The sequence below is a fragment of the Suncus etruscus genome, chromosome 3 (genome assembly GCF_024139225.1).
Source record: "Suncus etruscus isolate mSunEtr1 chromosome 3, mSunEtr1.pri.cur, whole genome shotgun sequence".
Taxonomy (NCBI): domain Eukaryota; kingdom Metazoa; phylum Chordata; class Mammalia; order Eulipotyphla; family Soricidae; genus Suncus; species Suncus etruscus.
This window is the reverse complement of record NC_064850.1, coordinates 135,558,370-135,582,170: the sequence shown is the minus strand read 5'-3', so window position 1 is coordinate 135,582,170 and position 23,801 is coordinate 135,558,370. Positions and strand designations below refer to the sequence as shown.

Genomic DNA, 23,801 nt, shown 5'->3' with positions numbered 1-23,801 from the left:
GCTTGAAAAGTTATAAAATTTCCTTTTAATACCACCTTTGCTATGTCCCACATATTCTGACAAATTGTGTCCTCATTCTCATTTGTTTCCAGGAATCTTTTGATTTCTTCTTTTATTTTCTCTCTGACCCAATGGTTGTTTAGTAGTGAGATGTTTAATTTCCAGGCATTAAAGTTATTTATCTATTTTGCTTTGTAATTCACTTTCATTTTCAGTGTATTGTGGTCTGAGAAGGTAGTTGATACAATAACTATCCTCTTGGTTTTATGGAGGTATTGTTTGTGGTCCAGCATTATATATAATTTTTAAAGAAATATGAGTCCTTAAAATGTTTACTTTTATTGATATATAATTGAAATTATAGCTATTTAAGTTTAAAGTAAGGTATATAATGTATTGATCTGACAGATTTAGAGATTGCAAAATAGTACCACTAAAGTGTTAGCTAACACTTCTTCTGTGTTATATAATGAATTATGTAATGCTTCTCTGTGTATGTGAGAGAGAGAGAGAGACAGAGAGAGAGAGAGAGAGAGAGAGAGAGAGAGAGAGAGAGAGAGAGAGTATTGGGAGCCAGTACGATTTAGTTCCTTTAGGTGCACACTTTACATCCTGGGGTGGCTCAGGTTACCTGTAACACAACAGTTAGGGCAGATATATCCTTGGGCCTCAAACTGAACCACCAAGACTCCAGGAGGAGACCCTGAGAGACCCAAGAACAGGTTAAAAGGCTTCCTAAGCTTCCTAAAATATTTAATGTTTTGTGCCCAGAGATGTGTCTTGGTGGGTAGAGAACACACTTTGCATGTACCTGTAAAACTGGTCTGAGCACTTCAGGTTTGACAAAATATATAAATGATTAGATAAATACTTAGTTTCCTAGTGACTCTGAAACTTAGAGTACAACATAGTTGTTTTGTTTTTTGTTTTTTAACATAGTTGTTGATAATCAAAAATGTGCAGGTTTTTTTTTTTTGTTGTTGTTCATTTGTTTTAGGGCCAAATCTGGTAGTGCTCAGGCTGATCCTGTCTCAGTGTTCAGGGTACCATATGATGCCAAGGACCAAAACTGGGATGCCAGGACACAAAGCATGCACTCTAGACCTCTGAACTTGGAGCTATGTCCTTGACCCTATGTGAATGTTTTGCTTTTTGTTTTCTTAAAAGGAGCCACATCTAGTAGGGCTGTGGTAAGCAGAGCCTGAAGAAATTGCTGGTAATATTCTTTTTTTTCTTTTCCTTTTTAAATATATTTTTATTTAAGTAACATAATTATAGTTGGGTTACAGTCACAAAGAGAACACTCTTCACCAGTGTAACATTCCCCCCTCCCAATGTCCCTCACTCCCTTCCCATCCCCTTCTTTTTTTTCCCTGGTAATATTCTGCCTTGTGATGTTGACATGTGGTATTAGGGATAAAACCAGAAAATTGAATATTCTTAACAAGTACTATACAACTTGAACCTTCTCTGTAGTCCCCTGACTTTTATCTCAATAAAATTCTCTTTAAAGGACCTGGGGATAGTCTAGACTTAGTGATGGAGTCCTGCCTTGCAGATGTGGCCACAAATTCAATCCATGACACAGCCTTACAGGTGGTACTGTTTGAGATCCTTGGCACAGCAGTAAAATATGTATACCTCAAAGTGCTGGACCCATGCTTTGCATGTGTGAGAGCTGGATTCATTGTTCAGTATCACATGGTCTGCCAGCACTATTGGGAAGTGATCCTAAGCACTTAGCTTTTACCACTAAATGTGGTTCCCCAAAACTAAAACAAAATGTGCTGCATCTTGACCAAGTAAATGACTCCTAATTATAGCAACAACAAAAGAAAGGGAAATGGAAAAAATAAACCAAATACAATAGGTAATAAAATCTTGCATAGAACTAAATATTTTAGAAAGTCACCATTTTGGAAAACTTTTGTAGGCTCCATCTTCTTGTCCCTGCAGGGTTGTTGTAATGGCAGACTTTTTCACAGTCTACTAACTTTGTTCTCAGAGCCTGGGCTATAGACTCACACTAATGCTTAGAAATCCTTATGGTTCTTTGATCATAACCTGCATCCAAATCTTCTGATGGATCCCAAACCTGTCTTTTGACCATTCTTCCACACACATTTCCTAGCCTAACTCTTCAACCCCCATAACACAGGCAAGAAACACTAGTTCTAAAATGAGGATCATTTTAATCAGCTAGTTATATGATCACCAGTTACATGATCATTTTCATCAGCTAGCTAGTATATCCATTCACTAAGTAATCAATACTTAGGAATAAAGAGGAAATCAGTTCCAAAGACAAAATCATCATGTGCAAGAGGATGTTACCAAGGCTGATAAGAAGCAGCTGAGTGTCCTGGTATACATTTCCACAAGGGCAAAAATCATTTCAAAAGAAAAGTAGCCATAACTTCAGACACTCTGATTAAGTCAGAACCTGCCAGTCAATTTTTTCCTCCAGAGAAAGTGATAATACCTTGGAGGAATGTCAGTGTCAAGCTATATCATTATCTAAATTAATATTTCAGGTGCTCCTAAGTTTATTAATAGTTGCAATAGGGACCTTTGCTTTTGCATCTAAAATAGTTTTGGACAAAATTGTAATGAATAATATGGTTGTGCTTTTTAATTAAGATTATCAGTACTGGGCTTGAGCAATAGTACAGCAGGTAGGGTGCTTGCCTTGCATAAAGCTGATGATGGTTTGATCCCTGGTATCCCATATGGCCCCCTTGAGCACCATCAGAAGTGATTTTAGAGTGCGGAGCCAGGAATTATCCCTATGCATCACTGGCTTTGGCCCGAAAAAGGTAAAAAAACAAACAAAAAAAAAGACTACAGTGCTTATTTATCAGTGTTTTAACAACATCAAAATTAATATCCTAGAAGTCAAATCAATAGCACAGCAGGCAGAGCATTTGCTTTGCACATGGCAAACCTGGATTTGATCTCTAGCATCCCATATGATCCTCAAAGTCTGCCAGGGGTAATTCCTGAGCACAGAGCCAGGAGTAATCCCTGAGCACTGCTGGGTGTAGCCCCAAATCAAATCCAAACTAAAAAACAAACAAACAAACAAAAACAAAAAAACAAAAAAATTAATTTCCTTAGGGGGTGGAGTACTGGAGTTAAGGTACTTGCATGTGGTCAACCCCATGATGATCCCATGTAGCACATGTGTTCATGTGTGTTCATGTTCCTGTGTTCAACCAGGTGTGATACCTGAGTAGAGCCAGGAGGTGTAAGTCCTAAGCACCTTTGAGTATGGCACAAAATCTAACAATAATAATTAGAAGAATATGTTTTTAGTTCTCCTACAATGATTTGTTCATTTTGGGGATGGGGGGTGGGGGCACATCCAGCAGTACTAGAGTTTACACATGGCTCTGCTCTCAAGCATCACTTTGGGCAGCTCTCAGTACCATATGGCATGCCAGGGATCAAACCTGGGTCATGTAAGTGCAAAGCAAGCACTCTACCTGCTGTATTATCTCCCTATCCCCTACAATGACATTTTTTTTTAAATTTTTGGGAGCTTTGGGTCACATTCAGCAGCACTCAGGGGTTACTCCTGGCTCTGTGCTCAGAAATTGCTCCTAGCAGACTCTCGTGACCATATGGGATGCTGGGACTCAAACCCAGGTTTGTCTCAGGTCGGCCGTGTGCAAGGCAAACACCCTACTATTGTGCTATTGCTCCGGTCCCTACAATGATTTATTCTATACACCCTGTATCATAAGCTCTACTACCTTTTTGACTATAAAAGAGATCGCAAGTGCAAAAAAAGTTTACGTATGATATTCATTAAAGTACAAAAGCAGTGTAAAATATGTACAAGACTAGTGCTATAACCCCAAGCTATGGAGTCAGCTCTAATAGAGTGAAAATTTAGAGACAAGATAGGTACACATAGCAAGCAAAGTAAGAAAGCAACATCCTTCCTCACTTTCCCCTTTTGCCTCTCACTAAGACAACAGTTGAGGTGAGATTGAGATAAGGATGAAAGATGTCACACTTTTTGTTTTAAACTGTCAGTAACACTTTTAAATCAGCCTTGAACCTGACTTCTTAGAGGTGCCAGGTTCTTCCTCCTGCTCCTGAGAACACCTAAAATCTCACAGGTACGAAGAAGATACTGCTTAAAGATGGAATTATTGCTGTTTCTGCAGATTTCATTTTCATTTTCTTTTTGTGTGTGTATCGTCATGTATATTTTATTTTTATTTTTTTAAAAATTATTTAAGCACCTTAATTACAGACCTGATTGTAGTTGGGTTTTAGTCATAAAAATAACACCCCCCCCTTCACCAGTGCAAGATTCCCACCACCAATGCCCCTCTTCTCACTCCTCCCCCACGCCCCTGCCTTTATTGGAGACAGGCATTCTACTTCTCTCACTCATTAACATTGTCATTTTTTTAGTTGCTAATGTAGTTATTTTTTTAACTGCACTCACCACTCTTTGTGGTGAGCTTCATATCATGAGCCTGTCCTTCCATCCTCATTGTCTCAGGGCATTAGTACAACAATGTCTTTTATTTTTCTTAAAACCCATAGATGAGTGAGACTATTCTGTGTCTATCTCTCTCCCTCTGACTTATTTCACTCAGCGTAATAGATTCCACGTACACCCATGTATAGGAAAATTTCATGACTTCATTTCTCCTGATGGCTGCATAATATTCCATGTACCACAGTTTCTTTAGCCATTCATCTGCTGAAGGGCACCTGGGTTGTTTCTAGATACTGGCTATTTTAAGATTTCATTTTTCTCACCTAGTAGAGATGGTCCAAGAGATGGGAGAGTTTCAGATGAGCTTGAGGAAATTGATTTACTATTTCCAAAGTATCTTCTCTTCATTTCTTTGTTTGTTTGTTTTTGGGCCACACCCAGTGGTACTCAGGGGTTACTCCTGGCTCTGCATTCAGAAATCACTCCTGGCTTGCATGGGGGACCATATGGGATGCCGGATTCAAACTACTGGCCATCTGGGTTGGCTGTGTGCTAGACAAATGCCCTACCACTGTACTATTTCTTCAGCCCCTTTCTCTTCATTTCCTAAGAGAGAAGATAGTTGCTTGACAAGAAATACACCACAGGGATATGTGATGAGGACTGACACAGGGCGAATGGATGATGATGGATGAGAGTGGTCAGTTATCTTAGGGTTTAGAGCATGACTTGGGATATTTGCATGGGACTTACTATAGACCCACCTCGCTCTTTGATAAAACACTCAAACCAGAAGGAGTCCCATACATTTCCATTTCCTGGGGGAAGAAAGTTTCCTATGTAGGGCAGAAAGAGTGGAAAGCAGGTCACATTTCATGAGGCAAGCAGCAGAATAAAGTAAGGCACCAAACAGCCTGTGAAAATACATGAACTACTGCTATCTTGTGGTGTCAGTCCTATGGCACTTACTGAAAGGTTAAATGTAATCAGACAAAAGAAAATTCTGGAAAGAAGTCACAGAAATTTGTACCAAGGTGATCACCCTAGAACAATACTGAATCTGTATTAGTTACACAGGAGGAGACATACAAAATATGTATAGAGAGATCTAAAAAGGCTTAAACATATCTGCACATTGTACTCCTACAAAATACCCTCTGAACATAACAAGTCATCCTTGAATATAAATTCTAGGCCAGTATTTATTATAATAAGGGTTGGATTGTGCTTGGGATAAGTTAAACGAATTTTTCCACCCAAGGTTAGTCTTCTTGCAAGTTGGCAGCACAGATAAAACAACACATTTCAAGCTTATAAATTTCAATCTAGCTCTGCGCTGAGAGCTGTAGTGCTTTTACATACAACCAAATTAGAATGGCATGTTTAGCAACAGCTGTCCCCTTCTGTGAGGGGTGGATGGGTCACTTCCTATGCAAACTTGGATACCTCCCTAACAACCTGTATTCTCCTCTCCTTTCACTCTTGTTCTGGTATTTCCTTGGCTCACTTAGCTTTTGTTGGGTATTCATAGTATCAGTTGTTGCTATGTAACCTCTATTGCTGGATGCCTATTTCCTGAATATACAGATTTATAAACTCACCAAATGTCTTGGCAGCCTGGACTTTAAATAATGAGTTCTAAGACTCTCAATGTGGGCGAGGTTGGGAGAAGAAAGAGAGAGAAGGAAAGAGGAAAGAGAGGAAGACACTCTGTGGCTCACATTCATGGTAGCCTGTCATAAACATAAAATGGATGACAGTGAGGTATAGTCAACCAAGTCCAGGCTGTGGCTAAGACAAGAAGCCTTGAGCTATGGAGGAAGACTAGACTGCATCTCAGGCAGATTTGGAGATGACCTTGTAAAAGTGACACAGAGAGCAACATGGCTTGAGATCAGGCCTTGTCCCTACAGTTTTCTATGGAAATTGGTGATAGGGAAAGCTGTTGGATTGGAAACAGGGGGTGGTAAAAAGTGCTCAAGGGCTACCCTGACTGTGCTCAGTGATCACTCTTGGCAGTGCTTCAGGATATCATATGTGGGACAGGGGATCAAACCAGGGTAAGCCATTCAAGACAAAAAACTTAACCCCGTATCTCTCCAGCCTTTAATGTTTTGGTTTTATGAAGTTTTAACCTATTGGAAACTGACTTTATGTGGAAAGAGAAAAATAGCTTGTTCTAGAAGCTCCTATACTCATTGAAAAGTCAAGCCTTGCTCAAAAGGAGTACAAAAGTTAATATGAACATTAAGTCACTGTTAAAAGGATTCCAATTTATCCATTAACTAGTTTTGTTTGTTTTATTAGGGGGTCATGCCTTAAGTACAGAGACAGGCCAGCTTACTCTACACAGAAAGGGCTCTGGGGTTGTGGGTCACTCCCAAGGTTGAATGGGGACCCTAATGCAAAAGACATCAGATGTAGATCTGCCCCAAACCCCAGTTTTCAGGACTTAAGAGAAACAAATCTTAGAGGCAATCTACATGATATTAACAGGTTAAAATCTGAGCTTGAGGATGAAAAGAAGAGTAAGCAGCTGGAGAGAGTCTAGGGGTTGCCTAGATTGAATATATTGCATGCAGCTGACCTGGTTTTGATCCTTGGCACCCCATAAGGTCCCGCAAGTACCATTAGGAATGATCCATGAGCAAAGAGCCAGTACATATAAAAATTTTTTTCATTACAGGTTCAGAGGGTAATTAAGAGGTAGAGCACTTGATTTACATATTTGAGGACTTAAGTTTGGTTCCCCATACCGCAAAGAAGAAAACAATCTTCCCACTATATTCTCAAACTAACCACAAACAAAAACAGTACAAACAGAAGTTTCCAGGTAAGATATTCAAGTCTCCAGGTAAGATATTCAAGATAACCAAGTGTTAGGTTCTGTTCTCTGTAGCTACATTAAAATGAACTAATGCAAGGCCCCACATCCCACCAAAGTTCAGGCATATTCCACAGAGCCTGCAGTCAATATTTTTTTTGCCTTCCAGGAAAATCTATTGCTTAAAGGTACTTGACAGACTGAAGAGATAGTGCTTTGCACACAGCTACCCCAAGGCTCAACCAACCCTTACCAGGAATGATCTCTGAGCACAGAGCCCAGAGCAAGACCAGAACACAAAAATAAATAAGAATAAAAAAACTTGAGTGACATAATGAAAACCCACAACTCTCAAACTGTGCTCTTTATACTACAAAATTCAGTTGCCAGACTCACAAGTTCAAGAGCTCTTGCTCCTCCGCCAAGCCTCCTCGCTCCAGGAACCAGAAGCCTGAGAATGTGCTTTTCTTTTGCACCCCTTCCCAGTCCACTGCCTTATGTCACTGTTCCCACTTTGAAAACATTTCTGAAATTAATTCACTTTTCCCTACCTTGTGTGAACCACCTTTCCTAGCACCCTAATAACCTCCCCTTCTCTGATATATTTCCAAAAGAGATATTTGGTCAATGTAAACGAGATAGTCTATAGCCCTGCCTCAAGCAAGAGATGAGGAGATTCAAGATATTGGCCTCTCCTGATCCTTCTAAAGTTATGAGGAGCTGGCTCTATTTTTAAAGCAATCTTTCAACACTGTCCTTGAATCTCCCAGTCCTCCTTCCTTACACATCTCAATGGTCCACCCCACACCACCACATAACCCACAACAAACCCCACCCTACCACATCCGACACACAACCACCCCAAACCAAAGTACCCCAAACCACAGCACCACACATTCATACCAACCCATACCATAGGACAACACCATAACTCACCACATCCCACCACACACATAGCACAGAGCACCATAAGTACATCATAATGCCCATGTCAACCATGCCATACCACACTATCCCCCATACTATATCCTCTTCAGAAACTCAGCTCAAGCTTGTCTAGAGTTCTTTGTCTAACATGTCTCATTTTACAAATCTAGCTTAAAAAATTTCCTTGGGGGAACCTCTTTCACCCACTGCAAGATTCCCATTTTTTTTTATTCCCACAATCCTTTTCATTGGTGTTTTTTTGGGGAGTGCTTATTATCATATGCCACTAACATCAATTTCTACCCACATGCTATTCATCACCACTGCCTAAGATCGGAAAAAGCAAGGATGTATTTGATGAATAAACACGTGAAGAGACATTGAGCCTATTCACTTGACTGGCATTATCCAAATTTAAGATCCTCTACCAGGGATCAGGGGGATAACTCAAAGGGCTTTGCAGGAAGGAAGCCTAGATTTGATCCCTGGGACCACATGCTTTAGGGGTTTGTCCCAAAACTGCAGAGAGGAAAGAGAGGAGAGGTGGAGAGGGAGAGAGAGAGAGAGAGACAGAGGAAGAGAGAGACAGAGGGCGGGAGGGAAATGGGGGAAGGGAGGAGAGAGGGAGGAAATAGCAACTATCCAGAAGTTGCTACTTTTCAACCTTGATCTCATCTGGGCGACTCCCTGTTCTGTGCACGGAGTCACTCACTCCTAGAGGTATTTTGTGGACCATGCAGTACCAGAGATTGAAAATTGGACCTTCTGCTGTTTATAAAACATGTGCTTAGTCCTTTAAGCGATCTCTTAGTCCCTTCCTTGTTCTTGACTTTTGATATTTTGTGCTTTTGGTTTTGTTTGGGGATATGCCTAGTCCTTGGAGCTTCATTCTTGATTTTAATTCCATTTAAATTAATTTCATTTGATTGAATCATCATGAGATCTGCAGTTATAAAATTGTCAATGGGGTTTCTGCTTTCCTATGTGAGGCAGCCAAAGAAGACCCTAGCAAACATAATCTCTTCAGGGCCCATCAAAAAGTCACAAGAAGACCCTAGCAAACATAATCACTTCAGGGCCCATCCATGTTTTCACCCATGATGGGTGGAGGCTGATTCCTGCCATGTGTTTGGGCACAAAAGGGACATTATAAAAGGCCACTTCTTTGCACCCTGTCTGGTTTCCTGCTTTCCTGTGTGAGGCAGCCAAAGAAGACCCCAGCGAACATAATCTCTTCAGGGTCCATCACAAAGGTAGGCTGTATCCACCCACAAAGGGTGAAGCCACAAGAGCACAGCTGTGCACATCTTCTAGCCCATGAACCACACCACAACATGTAGTAAAAACCACACTGCAAGCATGTCAATGGGGAAACAACGCAGGACAACAGCATGCTTAGCGAATGAAGATGGCAGTTCTGATGACGCAAAAAGTACCAACCACCTAGTTAGCCCCTCAGATAAGGAGTTTAGAGTAGAAATATGGAGGATGTTCACAGAACTCAAAGAAAGCGCAGATCAAGTTGAACAGACCACAAAGATAGAAATCAGAAAACTCCAAACTGAAATAACAGGATTGAAAAACTCGGTAGATGAAATGGAAGACTCAACGAAAAGTCTCTCCAACAGAGTACCAGCAACTGAGGACAGAATCAGTGAGCTGGAAGATGAGATGCATAACAACTCCATATAGCAACTCCATATAGCAGAAGAGATTGGATAAGAACCTTAAAGCAAATGACAAGACAATGGAAAAAATACTCAAAGAATGTGAACTGATGAAAATAGAGGTGTTTGATAAATTCAACAGAAACAACATAAGAATCATTGGAAGAAAATCCCCAGGAAGAATCAACAGTGAAGGACATCATTACAGAGAAACTCCCAGAGCTAAAGACTGCCTACAACCAAATCCTGCATGCCTGAAGAGTACCAGCTATAAGAGATCCAAAGAAAAGCATCCCAAGACACAGTCTAGTCACAATGATAAATCCCACAAATAGGGATAGGATACTGAAAGAAGCAAGATCAAAAAGGGAAATTACATTCAAAGGAGCATCCTTAAGATTTACAGCAGATGAACACAGATGCAAAGATCCTCAACAAAATTCTAGCAAATAGGATCCAACACCTCATCAAGAAGGTCATAAACCATGACCAAGTAGATTTCATTCCAGGCATGCAAGGATGGTTTAATATATGTAAATCAATCAACATAATACACCATATCAACAAAAAGAAAAATAAAAACCATATAATCATATCAATAGATGTAGAGAAAGCATTTGATAAGGTCCAACACCCAGTCTTGATAAAAAAAAACTCTTTAAGATGGGAATGGAAGGAACTTTTCTCAATATAGTTAAGGCCATCTACCACAAGCCAATGGCAAATATTATTCTCAAAGGGGATAAACTAAAATCCTTTCCTCTAAAATCTGGTACAAAACAAGACTGCCCTCTCTCACCACTCCTATTCAACATAGTGCTGGAAGTTCTTGCCATAGTGATTAGGCAAGAAAAAGATATTAAAGGCATCCAGATTGGAAAGGAAGAAGTCAAACTCTCACTGTTTGCAGATGACATGATACTATATTTAGAAAACCCTAAAGACTACCAAAAAGCTTCTAGAAATGATAGATTCATATAGCAATATGGCAGGCTACAAAATTAACACGCAAAAATCATTTTTATACACCAATAATGATAGAGAAGAAATGAACATTAAAAAACAACCCCCCCAAAAAAGCCAACCCCATTAACATTAGTGTCACAAAACTCAAATACCTGGAGTCTACTTAACTAAAGATGTGAAGGACCTATACAAAGAAAACTACAAAACCCTGCTTCAAGAAATAAAAAAGGACACAAGAAAATGGAGACACATACCCTACTCATGGATTGTGAGGATTAATATCATTAAAAAGTCAATACTCCCCAAAACACTGTGCATATTTAATGCAATCCCTCTCAGGATACTCATGACATTCTTGAAAGAAGTGGATCAAACACTCCTGAAATTCATTTGGAAAAATAAACACCTGCAAACAGCTAGAGGAATCCTTGGGAAAAGGAATTTTGGGTGCATCACTTTCCCCAACTTTAAATTGTATTACAAAGCTATAGTCATTAAAACAGCATGGTATTGGAATAAAGACAGACCCTCAGATCAGTGAAATAGACTAGCAGGGGTCTCAAACTCGGGCTGCAAACAGCCCTCTGTACAACATTTTGTGGCCCTGCCCTAGAGGAATCTTTTTTTTGTTTTTGTTTTGTTTTAGTTGTTTGGGTCACACACCCCCAATGTTCAAGGCTTACTACTGACTTTGCACTCAAGGATCACCCCGACTTTGCCTCCTGTGGCTCCCAGGTAAATTGAGTTTGAGACCCCTGGACTAGAGTATTCAGAGAATGTTCCCCAGACATACAATCAAGTAATTTTTGATAAAGGGGGAAGAAATGCAAAACGCAGCAAGGAAAGCTCCTATAATAAGTGGTATTAAGACAACTGGTCAGTAATTTGCAATAAAGCGAACTCAGACCTCTATCTAATAGCATGTACAAAAGTCAAATGCAAATGGATTAAAGACCTTGATATCAGACCTGAAACCATAAGGTACATAAAACAACACTTAGGTAAAACACCCCATGACATTGGGACTAAAAGGATCTTCAAGGAGAAAACAGCACTCTCCAAACAAGTGGAAGCAGAGATAAAAAAAATTGTTCATGGTTGAATTTCAGTCATACAATGTTCCAACACCTATTCTGTCAGCAGTGTACACCTCCAACCACCAATGTCCCCAGTTTCTTTCATGCCTGTCAGCTCTGCCCCATTCCTACTCTGCCTATATGCTAGAACCCCCTTCTCTCCTTTTCTCTCTCCCCCTTTTCCCTTTTAGACACTGTGATTTGCAATACTGTTACTGAAGGGGTATCGTGCATCTCACTTTATCTCCTTCTAGCACCCAGTGCTTGTCCATAGTGATTGTTTCCAACTATCATTTTCATAGTAGTCCCTACTCTGCCCTAACTGCACACACACCCACAATTTGTAACAAGTTTCCTACCATGAACTAGTCTTCCTGGCCCTCATCTCTATTGTCTTTGGATATTAATACTAAACTATCTTTTTTTATACTCCAGAAACGAATGCAGTCATTCTAGGTCTATCCCTTTCTCTCTACTCATTTCACTCAGAATAATGCTTTCCACATCTATCCATGTATGAGCAATTTTCATTTTTCTAACAGCTGTGTAGTACTCCATGGTGTTGAATACCATAGCTTATTTGTTCACTAATATATTCTTGAATTATTTCCAGATTCTAGTTATTGTGAATTGTGCTGCAATGAGCATAGGAATGCAGAGGACTTTTCTGCTTTGTGTTTTTGGGCCTCTAGGTTATATTCCTAAGAGTGGTATTGCTGTGTTATATGAAAGCTCAATTCCTCATTTTTTGAGACATATCCATATTATTTTCCAAAAGGCTGGACCAGTCTACATTCCCATTAGCAGTGAATGAGAGTCTCTTCTCCCTGCATCCATGCTAGCACTCGCTGATATTTTGTTGTTGTTGTTGTTGTTGTTGTTTTTCATGTATGCCAGTCTCTGTGGCATCTCATTGATATCTCATTGTTGTTTTGATTTACATCTCCTTGTAAATAATGAGGTGGAGCATTTTTTCATGTGCTTTTTTTGGTCATCTGTATGTCTTCTTTGAGGAAGTTTCGGTTTATCTCTTCTCTCATTTTTTTAATGGCACTGGATATTTTTTCTTGGTAAGTTCTACCAGCTCCTAATATATCTTGGACATTAACCTCCTGTCAGATAGGTTTTGGGTAAATATCTCTTCCATTCCAAGGGCCTTTATATCCTGGTCATTATTTCTTTTTAAATTACATCTGTCTCCAGACACATTTTCTCTGGAGCTTTGCTTTTAGAAGCATAGATGTCAATAATATGTCCTTCTATTTTGAGCTCAAGGCAGAATTCATGTAATACAAGTAGCAGTAAAGAGAAGAAAATAAATGAAATGTCTCCAGCAAGAAATTTAAGACATAATTAATGCCATGTTTTAAGTTAGCCTGTAATTAGGATAAATGCCTTATTCTGAAGAATTTCACCTTAAATGAGTGGGTTGGAGAGGCAACTTCCAAGTATCTCCATGGTTAGAGATTTGCTGTGGGCAAAATCTGTGCTTGCAGGCCTCTTTACTATGGTAATTATAACCAAGGTTTAATAAAACAAACAGTTGTTTGACATAGATAAGTAGATAATACAAGTATTTTACAGGAATATGAATGATTTGAAGCTTTGAACCCTTTGAACCTTGAGGGCTGTGAAAGAATTTTTCTATATTCTGATTCTGTAGGTCGCACCCAACAGTGTTCAAATCACACTCCTTTTTCCAAAGTGCTTGTGGGTTGAACCCAGGCTACCTGCTGGCAAAGCATGCACTAAACCCAGTTGAGCTATCTCTCCAGCTCCTATACAACATTTTTTTCCTATAAAACTTTATGATTAAAATAAAATTTTATTTTGCAGTAAAGGTGACTTAATTTAATTCACAACATGTAGAATCAATTGATTAAAGCTGAACATTGAGAATTTTATAACTAGCTCAGTATTACCAGTGCGTGCTATGAGTTTTTTTAAATAAGAAGTCATACAAATTTCTAAAGAGAGAAGAGCTCTCTTTCAGAACTTTGTAATTTTAAATTCATATATATACATATATATTTTTTATTTTTTGTTTGTCTGGGTTTTTTTTTTTTTGGTCATAATAAGTTGGTGTTCAAGGCTTACTCCTGTTTCTATGCTCAGGGATAACTCCTGGGTAGTGAATACTCAGGGGAATTAAAAAAAAAAAAGCTGGGAAATCATATCCAGCCTGGCTTGGGGGTGGGGGGTGAACACCAGTTGTGCTCCAGAGCCATGTAGTATTAGGAATTGAACCTAGTTATTTCACATACATCAGCCCTCAGATCCCTGTGACTTTATCTTTGTTCGTCAGAAGCCTACAAATGTACGCCAAGCTGCAAGAACAAGTTCAGGTACTTACTGATTCCTTGAAAGAGCTCTTCGATATTAATAGCATTTTTTGCACTTGTTTCAACCACAATAGCACCTATGGATTCAGCATATTCCTTAGCATCCTTCAGGGGAACTTCTCTGGAAAAGAAATCAAAGCAATAAGTGAATGCTTGTTTTTGCAAAATATAAATAACTCCAACAGATTATCCAAGAAGCTCAGTCTCCCTAGAGAATGCCAACTTGCACACTCAGCAAGGACTGAGAATCTAGTCTGGCTGAGCTTTCTAATGTGGAACACTGATCTCTTGCTTACATGGAGACAAGGCATGCCCAGCAAGACAGTGTGCCCAGTGCCACAGAAGAAAAAAAAAATTCTAGGACTGTAGGTAAATCATGAGGATGGCAGAGTACATTCCAATTTTCGGAGCTAAGATTAATTTCAGCACTATACCCCATGATACTGAAAAAATTTTTTTGTTTGTTTGGAGGCCACATCCAACAATGCTTAGGGGTTACTCTGCACTCAGGGGTTACTCTTACTCCTAGTAGTGGTTGGGGACCATATAGGATGCTGGGGACTGAACATGGGTCAGTCTTATACAAGGCAAGTGGCCAACCTACTATACTATCACTCCGCTCCCAATATTGACACAATTAAAAAAATTGTTTTGTTTTGTTTTGAGTCACACCCAGCAGTGCTCAGAGAGACCATATGGGATGTCAGGGATTGAATCCAGGGTGATCACACACATGGCAAGTGCTTTACTCATAGTATTAACTATTGCTCCAGCTGACTATTTTTAAAAATGTAGTTTTATGTTGCATCATAGTTTACAATACTATTAAATGGTTATTTTATAGCTGTAGAAATACTAATACAAAAATCTCTACCAGTTTCAAGATCTTTCCATCATTAGCCCATGGTCTCAGCCTATACCACCATTTTCCAGTTCTACTGATCATAGCTTTGTTTCCCTCTTCTTTTTTCTTGATACTTTCCTATGAGCCAGATCACTTAGTATTTAATTTTCTGATATTCTTCACTTATCACTTATCACGATACTGTCTGATTCATTCAAGTTGTAGAAAACTGAAATTGTTCTGCTTTTCTAATAGTTATGACCAGTTTTGTATTTCCATTGTGTTTTAGACAATTTACAATATCCAAGATCAATAAAAGATGAGTAAATACTTACACAATGTATTATTTTTAAATGTAGCAGGCACATATTTTTGTAGTACTTCCATGACCATTTTTCAAAAATTGCAGAAACCATAAGGCATGATTTGAAGATTTGGAAATAAACATTATTATAGCTAGAATGAATGTATTTTGGGACTTTTACCATTAAAGATAGCTATTTCTGCAAATATTTAATGGCATGCAATCCACTATAATGACTGATCTAGGCAAGATAAATAGTATAAGGAATAAGTTGCTTGCCTTGCAGGTTGACACAGGATTTTGTTGTTGTTGTTGTTTTGTTTTGTTTTGTTTTGTTTCGTGTTGGGGTCACACCCAGCAGTGCTCAGGAGTTACTCCTGGCTCTGTGCTCAGAAGTCGCTCCTGGCATGCTCGGGAAACCATATAGGATGCAGGGATTCTAACCAGGGTCTGTACTGTGTTGGCTGAGTGCAAGGCAAACGCCTTATGACTGTGCTATCACTCTGGCCCCTGACACAGTTTGATACCTGATACCATACATGGTCCCCTAAGCACTATGGCATATGGTCCTCACATCCAAAATTTAAAAATTAAAAACAATGAATAAAATAAATAATCTAGAACAACAAAATCCAGAGAAGTGGCTAAAAGGTCTTGCTTTGAATGTGGGAAGCCAAGCTTCCCCAGCACCACGTGTTCTTCTAATCACAGAGCTAGGAATCAGCTCTTAAGCACTACCAACACACACACACACACACACACACACACACACACACACACAAACCACACATACATAAAAGACAAGAAAATCAGAGCTGTGGTGGGGGGTGAAACTGTACCCATCTCTTCATTTCTTACCTCTCCCTCCCTACTCCAGCTATTATAGAAACGGCTTTAAATAGTTTCTAACGTGATTGGGAAAATGGCACTGTAACCCTAAAATGTTGCAGAGAAAAAGGCTTACATGGCCCCCTTCCTGGGTGGCACTGGCTGGGTTCCACCAGAGCACAGCTGCATCCTGAGTAGTGCCGTGGGGAATGTGCACTTCCACGACTTCATCTATCCTGCCCAAGCCAAGCTTTTATCCACTCTTCCCACAACTGGTCCAGGCTTCTCACAGGTGTTAAAAGAATCTTATGGTTTGGGTGATAAGTCTTTTTCCAGAAAAGGTCTTTCCTACATTTACTTTGGCCTGTTAGCCTGTGTTAGTGTTGATTTTTTTTTTAATTGCCTCCCAGTTTTTATCTGACTGTAAGCAGAAGGGTGGGTGAAATGGTAATCTTCGCCCTGATGGGGTGGACCTGGCAATTAAGGAAGCAACAGAGCCCACCCCCAGTCAAAAGTGAAGAAGAATACAGGCATAGTTTCCTACATTGCCCTCTTGTTGGCCCCATGGGTAAGCAGAGACAGAAGAGATTTGTTTGGGATGCAGATGAGAACTCTCACTTGCAGCAGAATCCATAGTACCAGCCTGGGAGCTTAGCATCAGGTGCATTCAGTAACCTCAGCCGCACCTTAGGTGGGGAGAGGAAAGCAGGGGCCTGAGTCTTTCCTCAGATAAATGGAGAGCTTAAGAGGGCACGAAGGGTAGGAAGTGGACAGACTCTGCTCACAACCTAAGTTCACTTCTAACAGGCATCCAGAGGCAATTTTTCTATCTTTACAGGCTGGTATCGCTCCCATGCCTACAGTTTAGGGGGGTTAAAACTCCTTCTACTGTAATCACTGGAGTCAAAGGTGGGTGGGAACCAAAGAATTTCATTCTAGGAGCCTCGGGTCCTCCGAAGTCCCTCTAATAAGAACCAGTTGAGAAGGCTCAGCCTTTCAGGCTGTGATGAACGGTGTTCACAGTTTATGTCCCCATCATACTTTGTTAGATGACTTGGTCCATTTGGTATCTTTCCTTGGTTCTTGCAAAGCAGAATCCCTAAGACCATGGATTCCTGAGTGACAAATGGACCTTTTGCTATCCACAAAGCATCTCACATGGATGAACCTGGATTTCTATAGCTTAACAATCAGGCTGGTTCCCAGAAAAACTAAATCATAAAATGAGGTTAGAACCTCAGGCCTAAGAGCTGCAGAACCCATGTTAGAAATAACAAGGCCGTGGTGGCAAAGCCTGAGGTTTTGGGACCCAGAAGCCACATTGGCAGTACTCAGGTGAGGGATGGAATAAGAATTAAAGACAAAGAACCATGGCTGCTCCACTTCATCCCGCTCAGAGGTGGGTAAGGGGTGGTCACAGGAATCCAATCTTTTGTGGTCTGCATCTATATGTGAGGTGACTCAAGATCAGTAGCTGGCATCTGGAGCAGAAGGCAATCTTTAAAAGCTGGGTCCCTAATTTGTGGGGTCTATGGCAATGTCAGTGAGTAGGATCAGAAATGAGTTGAATTGCAGAACATCCAATTGGTGTTGGGAAGTTGCTGTGACTACATTTGGATGAAGAGCTAAAGACAGATGAGAGTTGTCTTCCTTAGAGCCTCCTGAAGACAATGTCAACTAGTGATGGGATTTGGGAGGCTCCCACTGCATTTCAGTGGGGGCCAGCACAAGGCCCCAGGGCCCCAGGGAGCTAGTAAGTTGCAACCCTTGGCCTTCTGCCATGTTGTTTAATGAGATTATGGTATCCATGACTTCACTTTCAACAAATATTTATCAACACTGGACACTGTGTTAGGCAGTGCAGCAGGTGGACAGAAACTAGCTTGCCTAAGCCAACATATAAACACATACTGAGTCCATTTTGATGGGAAGACCATTTTTAACCTTTCTAGGCTAAAAGGCAAAAACTACATGCAAGAACGTTAGGACTTCCAGAATTCCCTGGAAAGCTTTTCTGTAAATCCACCAAGAAACCTAAAATCTCGTCAGCTCAGATCCTCCTCCAGGCAACAGAAACCAGCCAAAGGGAGCCTCAGCATGGGGAGGGGTGTCCTTATACACCATCAGCCCAGTGGAAGAAGCAGGAATGCTGGAGACCAGCAGAGGCTCCAGTCCCCTCACATAGGAGACACTGGGGTTCAGGAACATGCCAGAGACTAGAGTGGGGTCAGTGAAAAGGGCTAGAATCAAGTACTGAATGATGTGGTATAACAAGGGACTGCAGTTCAAAGGCTCACCTGTATGCACTTCCTGGTTCCAGAAACTGAGACTAGGGACAGTTCCTCCTCTCCGTCCCTCTAAACTGCGAGTGTTGGGCACCATCACTCAACTTGATACTCAAAGATGGTGCTAGGGAATCATATGGGAATCCTGGGGCTCCCATATGGTAAGCATGTGCTCCAGCCCTTCAAGCTATCTCCCTGGTCCAGGAAGCACTCAAATCAAACATTAAGTAAGCTAGCAAACAAATAAAATATACGTGCCATAGAGGAAGTAGCCAAGCATTCCATACTCTGAATCCTGGAATACAACTGCTAAAATGGTTAACACTTCCATCCCACCCCTTCATGTATAGTCAGTTCCCTTTCCAGGGTAAACCTTCAATCTTTTTTTTTTTTTTTCCTTTTGGTCAAACCATCCTCCTTGTGTAAGTAAGGTATTCTAGTCAAAAGGACAGGATGTCATACCCAACATTCCAACAGAGTCTTTGAGGAAGGCTGCAAGTTGTGTGCAAAAGCTGCTGTGCTAGTGAAGCAGTATTGTCTCCACAATGTCCCTAGGAGCCCTGAGCCTAACCCTCAGGGATCACAGTGCTTCTGTTAGATCACAGTTTCTCTAAATAGCACGATATTTGCATAACACATAGAAGACGCAACAAAGTTAGCCATAATTAAAGCAGCAAGAATCTCTCTTTGAAAATCTCTCTTTAAAATCTCTAGTTTAGGGGCCGGAGCGGTGGCGCAGTAGTTAGGGTTTTTGCCTTGCACACACTAAACTAGGACAGACTGTAGTTCGATTCCCCGGCGTCCCATATGGTCCCCAAGCCAGGAGCAATTTCTGAGCGCATAGCCAGGAGTAACCCCTGAGCGTCACCAGGTGTGCGCCCCCCCCCCAAAAAAAAAACCCCAAAATAAAATAAAAGCTCAGTTTAGAAAGACATGTGAAGGAGGCCGGAGAAATGGCATGGAGGCATGGCGTTTGCCTTGCATGCAGAAGGATGGTGGTTCGAATCCTGGCATCCCATATGGTCTCCAGAGCCTGCCAGGAGCGATTTCTGAGCGTAGAGCCAGGTGTAACCCCTGAGTGCTGCCAGGTCTGACCCAAAAACCAAAAAAAAAAAAAAAAAAAAAAAAAAAAGAAAAAAAAGAAAGAAAGACATGTGAAATAACAGAGGGCAGGGGTTAAAGGGATTCAGGTATTTTGGTGGTATTAAAGAAGCCATGGAGTCAACATCATAAAAATCATGAGACCCGGGGCCCGGAGAGATAGCACAGCGGCGTTTGCCTTGCAAGCAGCCGATCCAGGACCAAAGGTGGTTGGTTCAAATCCCGGTGTCCCATATGGTTCCCCTGCCTGCCAGGAGCTATTTCTGAGCAGACAGTCAGGAGTAACCCCTGAGCACCGCCGGGTGTGGCCCAAAAACAAAACAAAACAAAACAAAAAACAGAAAATCATGAGACCCAAACTTAAACAACTAAACTTATGATAAGATGCTTGTTGTGCTGGCAGGCTGGGGTGGTGGAGGAGGGAGAAAAGTATGGGATGGATTCTGAGAATCCTGGTGGAGGGAGATTGACACTGGTGGTGGGATTGGTTCTGGAACATTGTATGTCTAAAACTCAATATGAATAACGTTGTAAATCACAATGATTTAACTAAAAAATAAAATGCTAGTTATTAAGGGCTGAAAAGACATTATAGTGATTAGGGCACTTGTTTTGCAAGTGGCTGACCTGGGTTTGATCCCTGGCACCCTATAGAGGTCCCTGGGCCCATCAGGAGTGATTTTAAAGCTCAGAGCCAGGATAAAGCTCCGAAACAGTCGGGTTTGATCACCAAGAAAGTTATTTCTTGAGCCAGAGACAGCTCATCAGACTGGAGCACAGGCTCGGCATATAGGAGACCAGAATTTGATCCTTGGCACTGCATGGTTCCCTGAGCACCACAAAAAGCAACATGGAACACTGGGCTAGGAGTAGCCAGTCCAACATTCTCTGCTTTGGCCCCAAAACCAAACCAAACAGACTAAACACCAGATGGTAGTGTTTTTTTTGTTTTTGTTTTTGTTTTGTTTTTTGTTTTTGGGTCACACCCGGTGGTGCTCAGGGGTACTCCTGGCTGTCTGCTCAGAAATAGCTCCTGGCAGGCACGGGGGACCATATGGGACACCGGGATTTGAACCAACCACCTTTGGTCCTGGATTGGCTGCTTGCAAGGCAAACGCCGATGTGCTATCTCTCCGGGCCCCAGATGGTAGTTTTTACAGAACTAGTTCTTTTTTTTTTTTTTTTTTTTTTTGGTTTTTGGGCCACACCCGGCGGTGCTCAGGGGTTACTCCTGGCTGTCTGCTCAGAAATAGCTCCTGGCAGGCTCGGGGGACCATATGGGACACCGGGATTCGAACCAACCACCTTAGGTCCTGGATCGGCTGCTTGCAAGGCAAACGCCGCTGTGCTATCTCTCCGGGCCCCAGAACTAGTTCTTACACTGAGATTAGTTTACCTGTGAGGTGCATATAACAGGAAAACTTGTTGTTATTTTTTTTTAAGAAATGGAGAATAATTACCACCTTCACAGTGAATGCCTCATTGGACAAAAACACTTTACAATGGTCTACATGCTTGTCATGTGCACCCTGGGAAGAACCTCTGTTCCCACGGGCCTCACATGTTTCAGGACTTGTGTGCTGAGCTGCTATTCACCAAGGGCCACATTCTTGGTGTCAAGTTCAAGCGAGTCTTGTCAGATGCTTGCCACAGACTTAAACGAACCATTTCTCATGGAAAATGCTAGAGTTTGAATCGAATAAGGACTGAACAGAAAACACTTTCAAGGACTTTCTGGAGAGACCTGGCCTCCTAACATCCTTTTCCAGACAGAAATTGAGGCTAAACCCAGAGGTTGGAGAGAATCACTTATAAAGGCTATTGGCTGCCAACCTCTGAGCTGAACAACTGTCTTTTTCTCCTGGTTTTTGGAAATGCCTCTCTCAGGCATTTGCACTTCTCCCAAAATACAAAATAGCAGGGGTGAGAACAGCACAGGACAAGTCAGGTATAGAGCTAAAAGAGAGGCTCAAGGAACTTAGTATATGCTTTGCATGCAGGAGATTTCCTACTCCCATTCCACCTTACCCCAAGCAATTATCAACAAGTATCAGCAAGTGGCACAGTAATACGGCACTTGACTTGCATATGTGAAATTCTAGTTTTGTCTCCCAGCACTGAAAAATAAAGTCATAGTGGGTCAGAGAGATAGTACAGAAGGTAAGGCATTTGCCTTACAAGTAGCTGGCTCAGATTCAATTCCCAGAATCACATTTGGTCCCCCCAGCCCCCCATGGGTGATCCCTGGGTGCAGAGCCAAGAGTAGGCCCTGAGCACCGCGGGGTGTGGTCCAAAAAAAACCAAAGAAGCAAAAAAGAGTCATACGATATCCCTCTCCTAAAGATTAGAATGAATCATGTGGGTTTGTATTAGTCAGAGACATCAAGATGAACTTATGCTGAGCATAAAGTAGATATGGATAGAATGAGAAATAATTATATATGTACACCAAGTTATTGTGGTTATTTCCTAACTCTGTTCACTGAAAGGGCCTAGAACCAATGACACAAACCCAATTTCAATGAGTACATCTAACCTAGATCTTAGGCACTAAATACCGTTTTTCAAAACAAACAAACAAACAAAAAAACACAACAAAAAACGGGGCTCTTTAGAGGAATGGCTGCACCTAGGGCTAGAACCTAAAATGTATAAGTATAATATGAGCCTACAATGTGATGCAGACCAGAAAGTAAAACAATGCTCAGAAATCAAAAAGATATAATAGGCTCAGTGGCAGCCAGTTTGGTTTGCACATAGCAGCAGCTAGTTGGGCCCCTAGGACCAAAACTAAAACCAAATGGTAGATGCATATTAAAAGAAACAAAAAGAAATTTAACATAAAAGGCTGACTGAATTTGTCACAATATGAACAAGAAATGAAATAACCCAGTATTATAATATAACTTTACCTGCCCACAAGTTCTACTAATGTAAACCAGTGATTTAACATTCAAATTCAGGTGAGCTCAGGAATCACTCTTGGTAGTGTTCCAGAGACCACCTGGTGCTGGGCATTAAACCTAGACTTCCCTGGTGCAAATCTGCACTCAACATGTTAAGCTATTTCCCTGGTCCCATGATGTCTGACTTGAGTTTTAAAAGGCTGTTAAAGGGTCACTTCAGTTGCAAAATCCAAGTTTCTACAGTTTCCTGGTTCTGAGTAGCACAGAAAACTCTTACTTCAAGATCTAGAACAGTTCTCACAGACTACTTGGAAGCTGCCCTGTAGGTTTACTCTCTGCCTAGTGCTAAAACCTGAATTAGGAAGGGCCTTGAGATCAGAGTCTAGGAAGTCAGAGCCTCAAGAGAGCAGACATGACTTACAGGCAGTGGCTGCATTCTCACTCACAGTAAGAGAGGTGTAGGCAGGAGCATTTGCCATCCTATCTGGGCCAGAGATCTGATCACTCTGCATACTTTTAAGGCCATTCATAAACTATCTGTTCCACCATTCTCCTGGAAAAACAACTGGCCAGCTAATCTTGATGACTCCTCAGTAGTAACAAGTGCCAAACTCATGACCCCCCACCCGTCTCTTTGTCCATTATCTCTGCCTTCCTGGAACTTCCTCCCAACTAACTCATTCCTAGCAGCCCAGCTTGTAACATTCCATCTAGAACTCTTTCCAAAGCCCTCTATGACTGTGGACTTTCCCTTTCCTAAATTCCTCAGTCTTTTTTGGACTACAGCATAACATTTGGAACTTTATTAAATATAGCCTTGCATTGCTCATAGATCTCTTCCTCCCATGTGTGCTATTCTTGGCTCCTCCAAATAGAAGTAAATAGCTCTAAGGAAAATACTTCTCTTCTCTCCTTCCCACAGCACTTTGTACACACACAAAAGAACTATCAAAAAAATTGATTACTGTTTGACTGAATGCACTAATGTCAAGGAGTTCTTCATAAAATGAAGACAATCACATGACTTCTTTTTGTTTTGTTTTGTTTTGGAGCCATTTCCAGCGGCACTCAGGGTTAATTCCTGGCTCTGTGCTCAGAAATCATTCCTAGCAGTTCCGGGGGACCATATGGGATGCCAAGGATCAAACCTGGGTCTGTCCAGGGTCATCTGCATGAAGGCAAACACCTACCGCTGTGCTATTGCTCTAGTCCCTCACATGACTTCTTTACACAAGGGTTCTTTTCAGGCATATAGCTACCTTTTGTTTAAGA

General features: G+C 41.1%; 1 protein-coding gene across 1 annotated transcript in view; it reads right to left on the bottom strand.

Moving 5' to 3' along the window:
- The window catches only part of RAB31 (RAB31, member RAS oncogene family), a 149,651-nt gene that overhangs the window by 7,384 nt on the left and 118,466 nt on the right, over nucleotides 1-23,801 (bottom strand). The window contains exon 6 of the mRNA XM_049770149.1: nucleotides 14,273-14,382. Coding sequence (XP_049626106.1) covers nucleotides 14,273-14,382 — 110 coding nt within the window. The remainder of the gene's footprint in view (nucleotides 1-14,272; nucleotides 14,383-23,801) is intronic.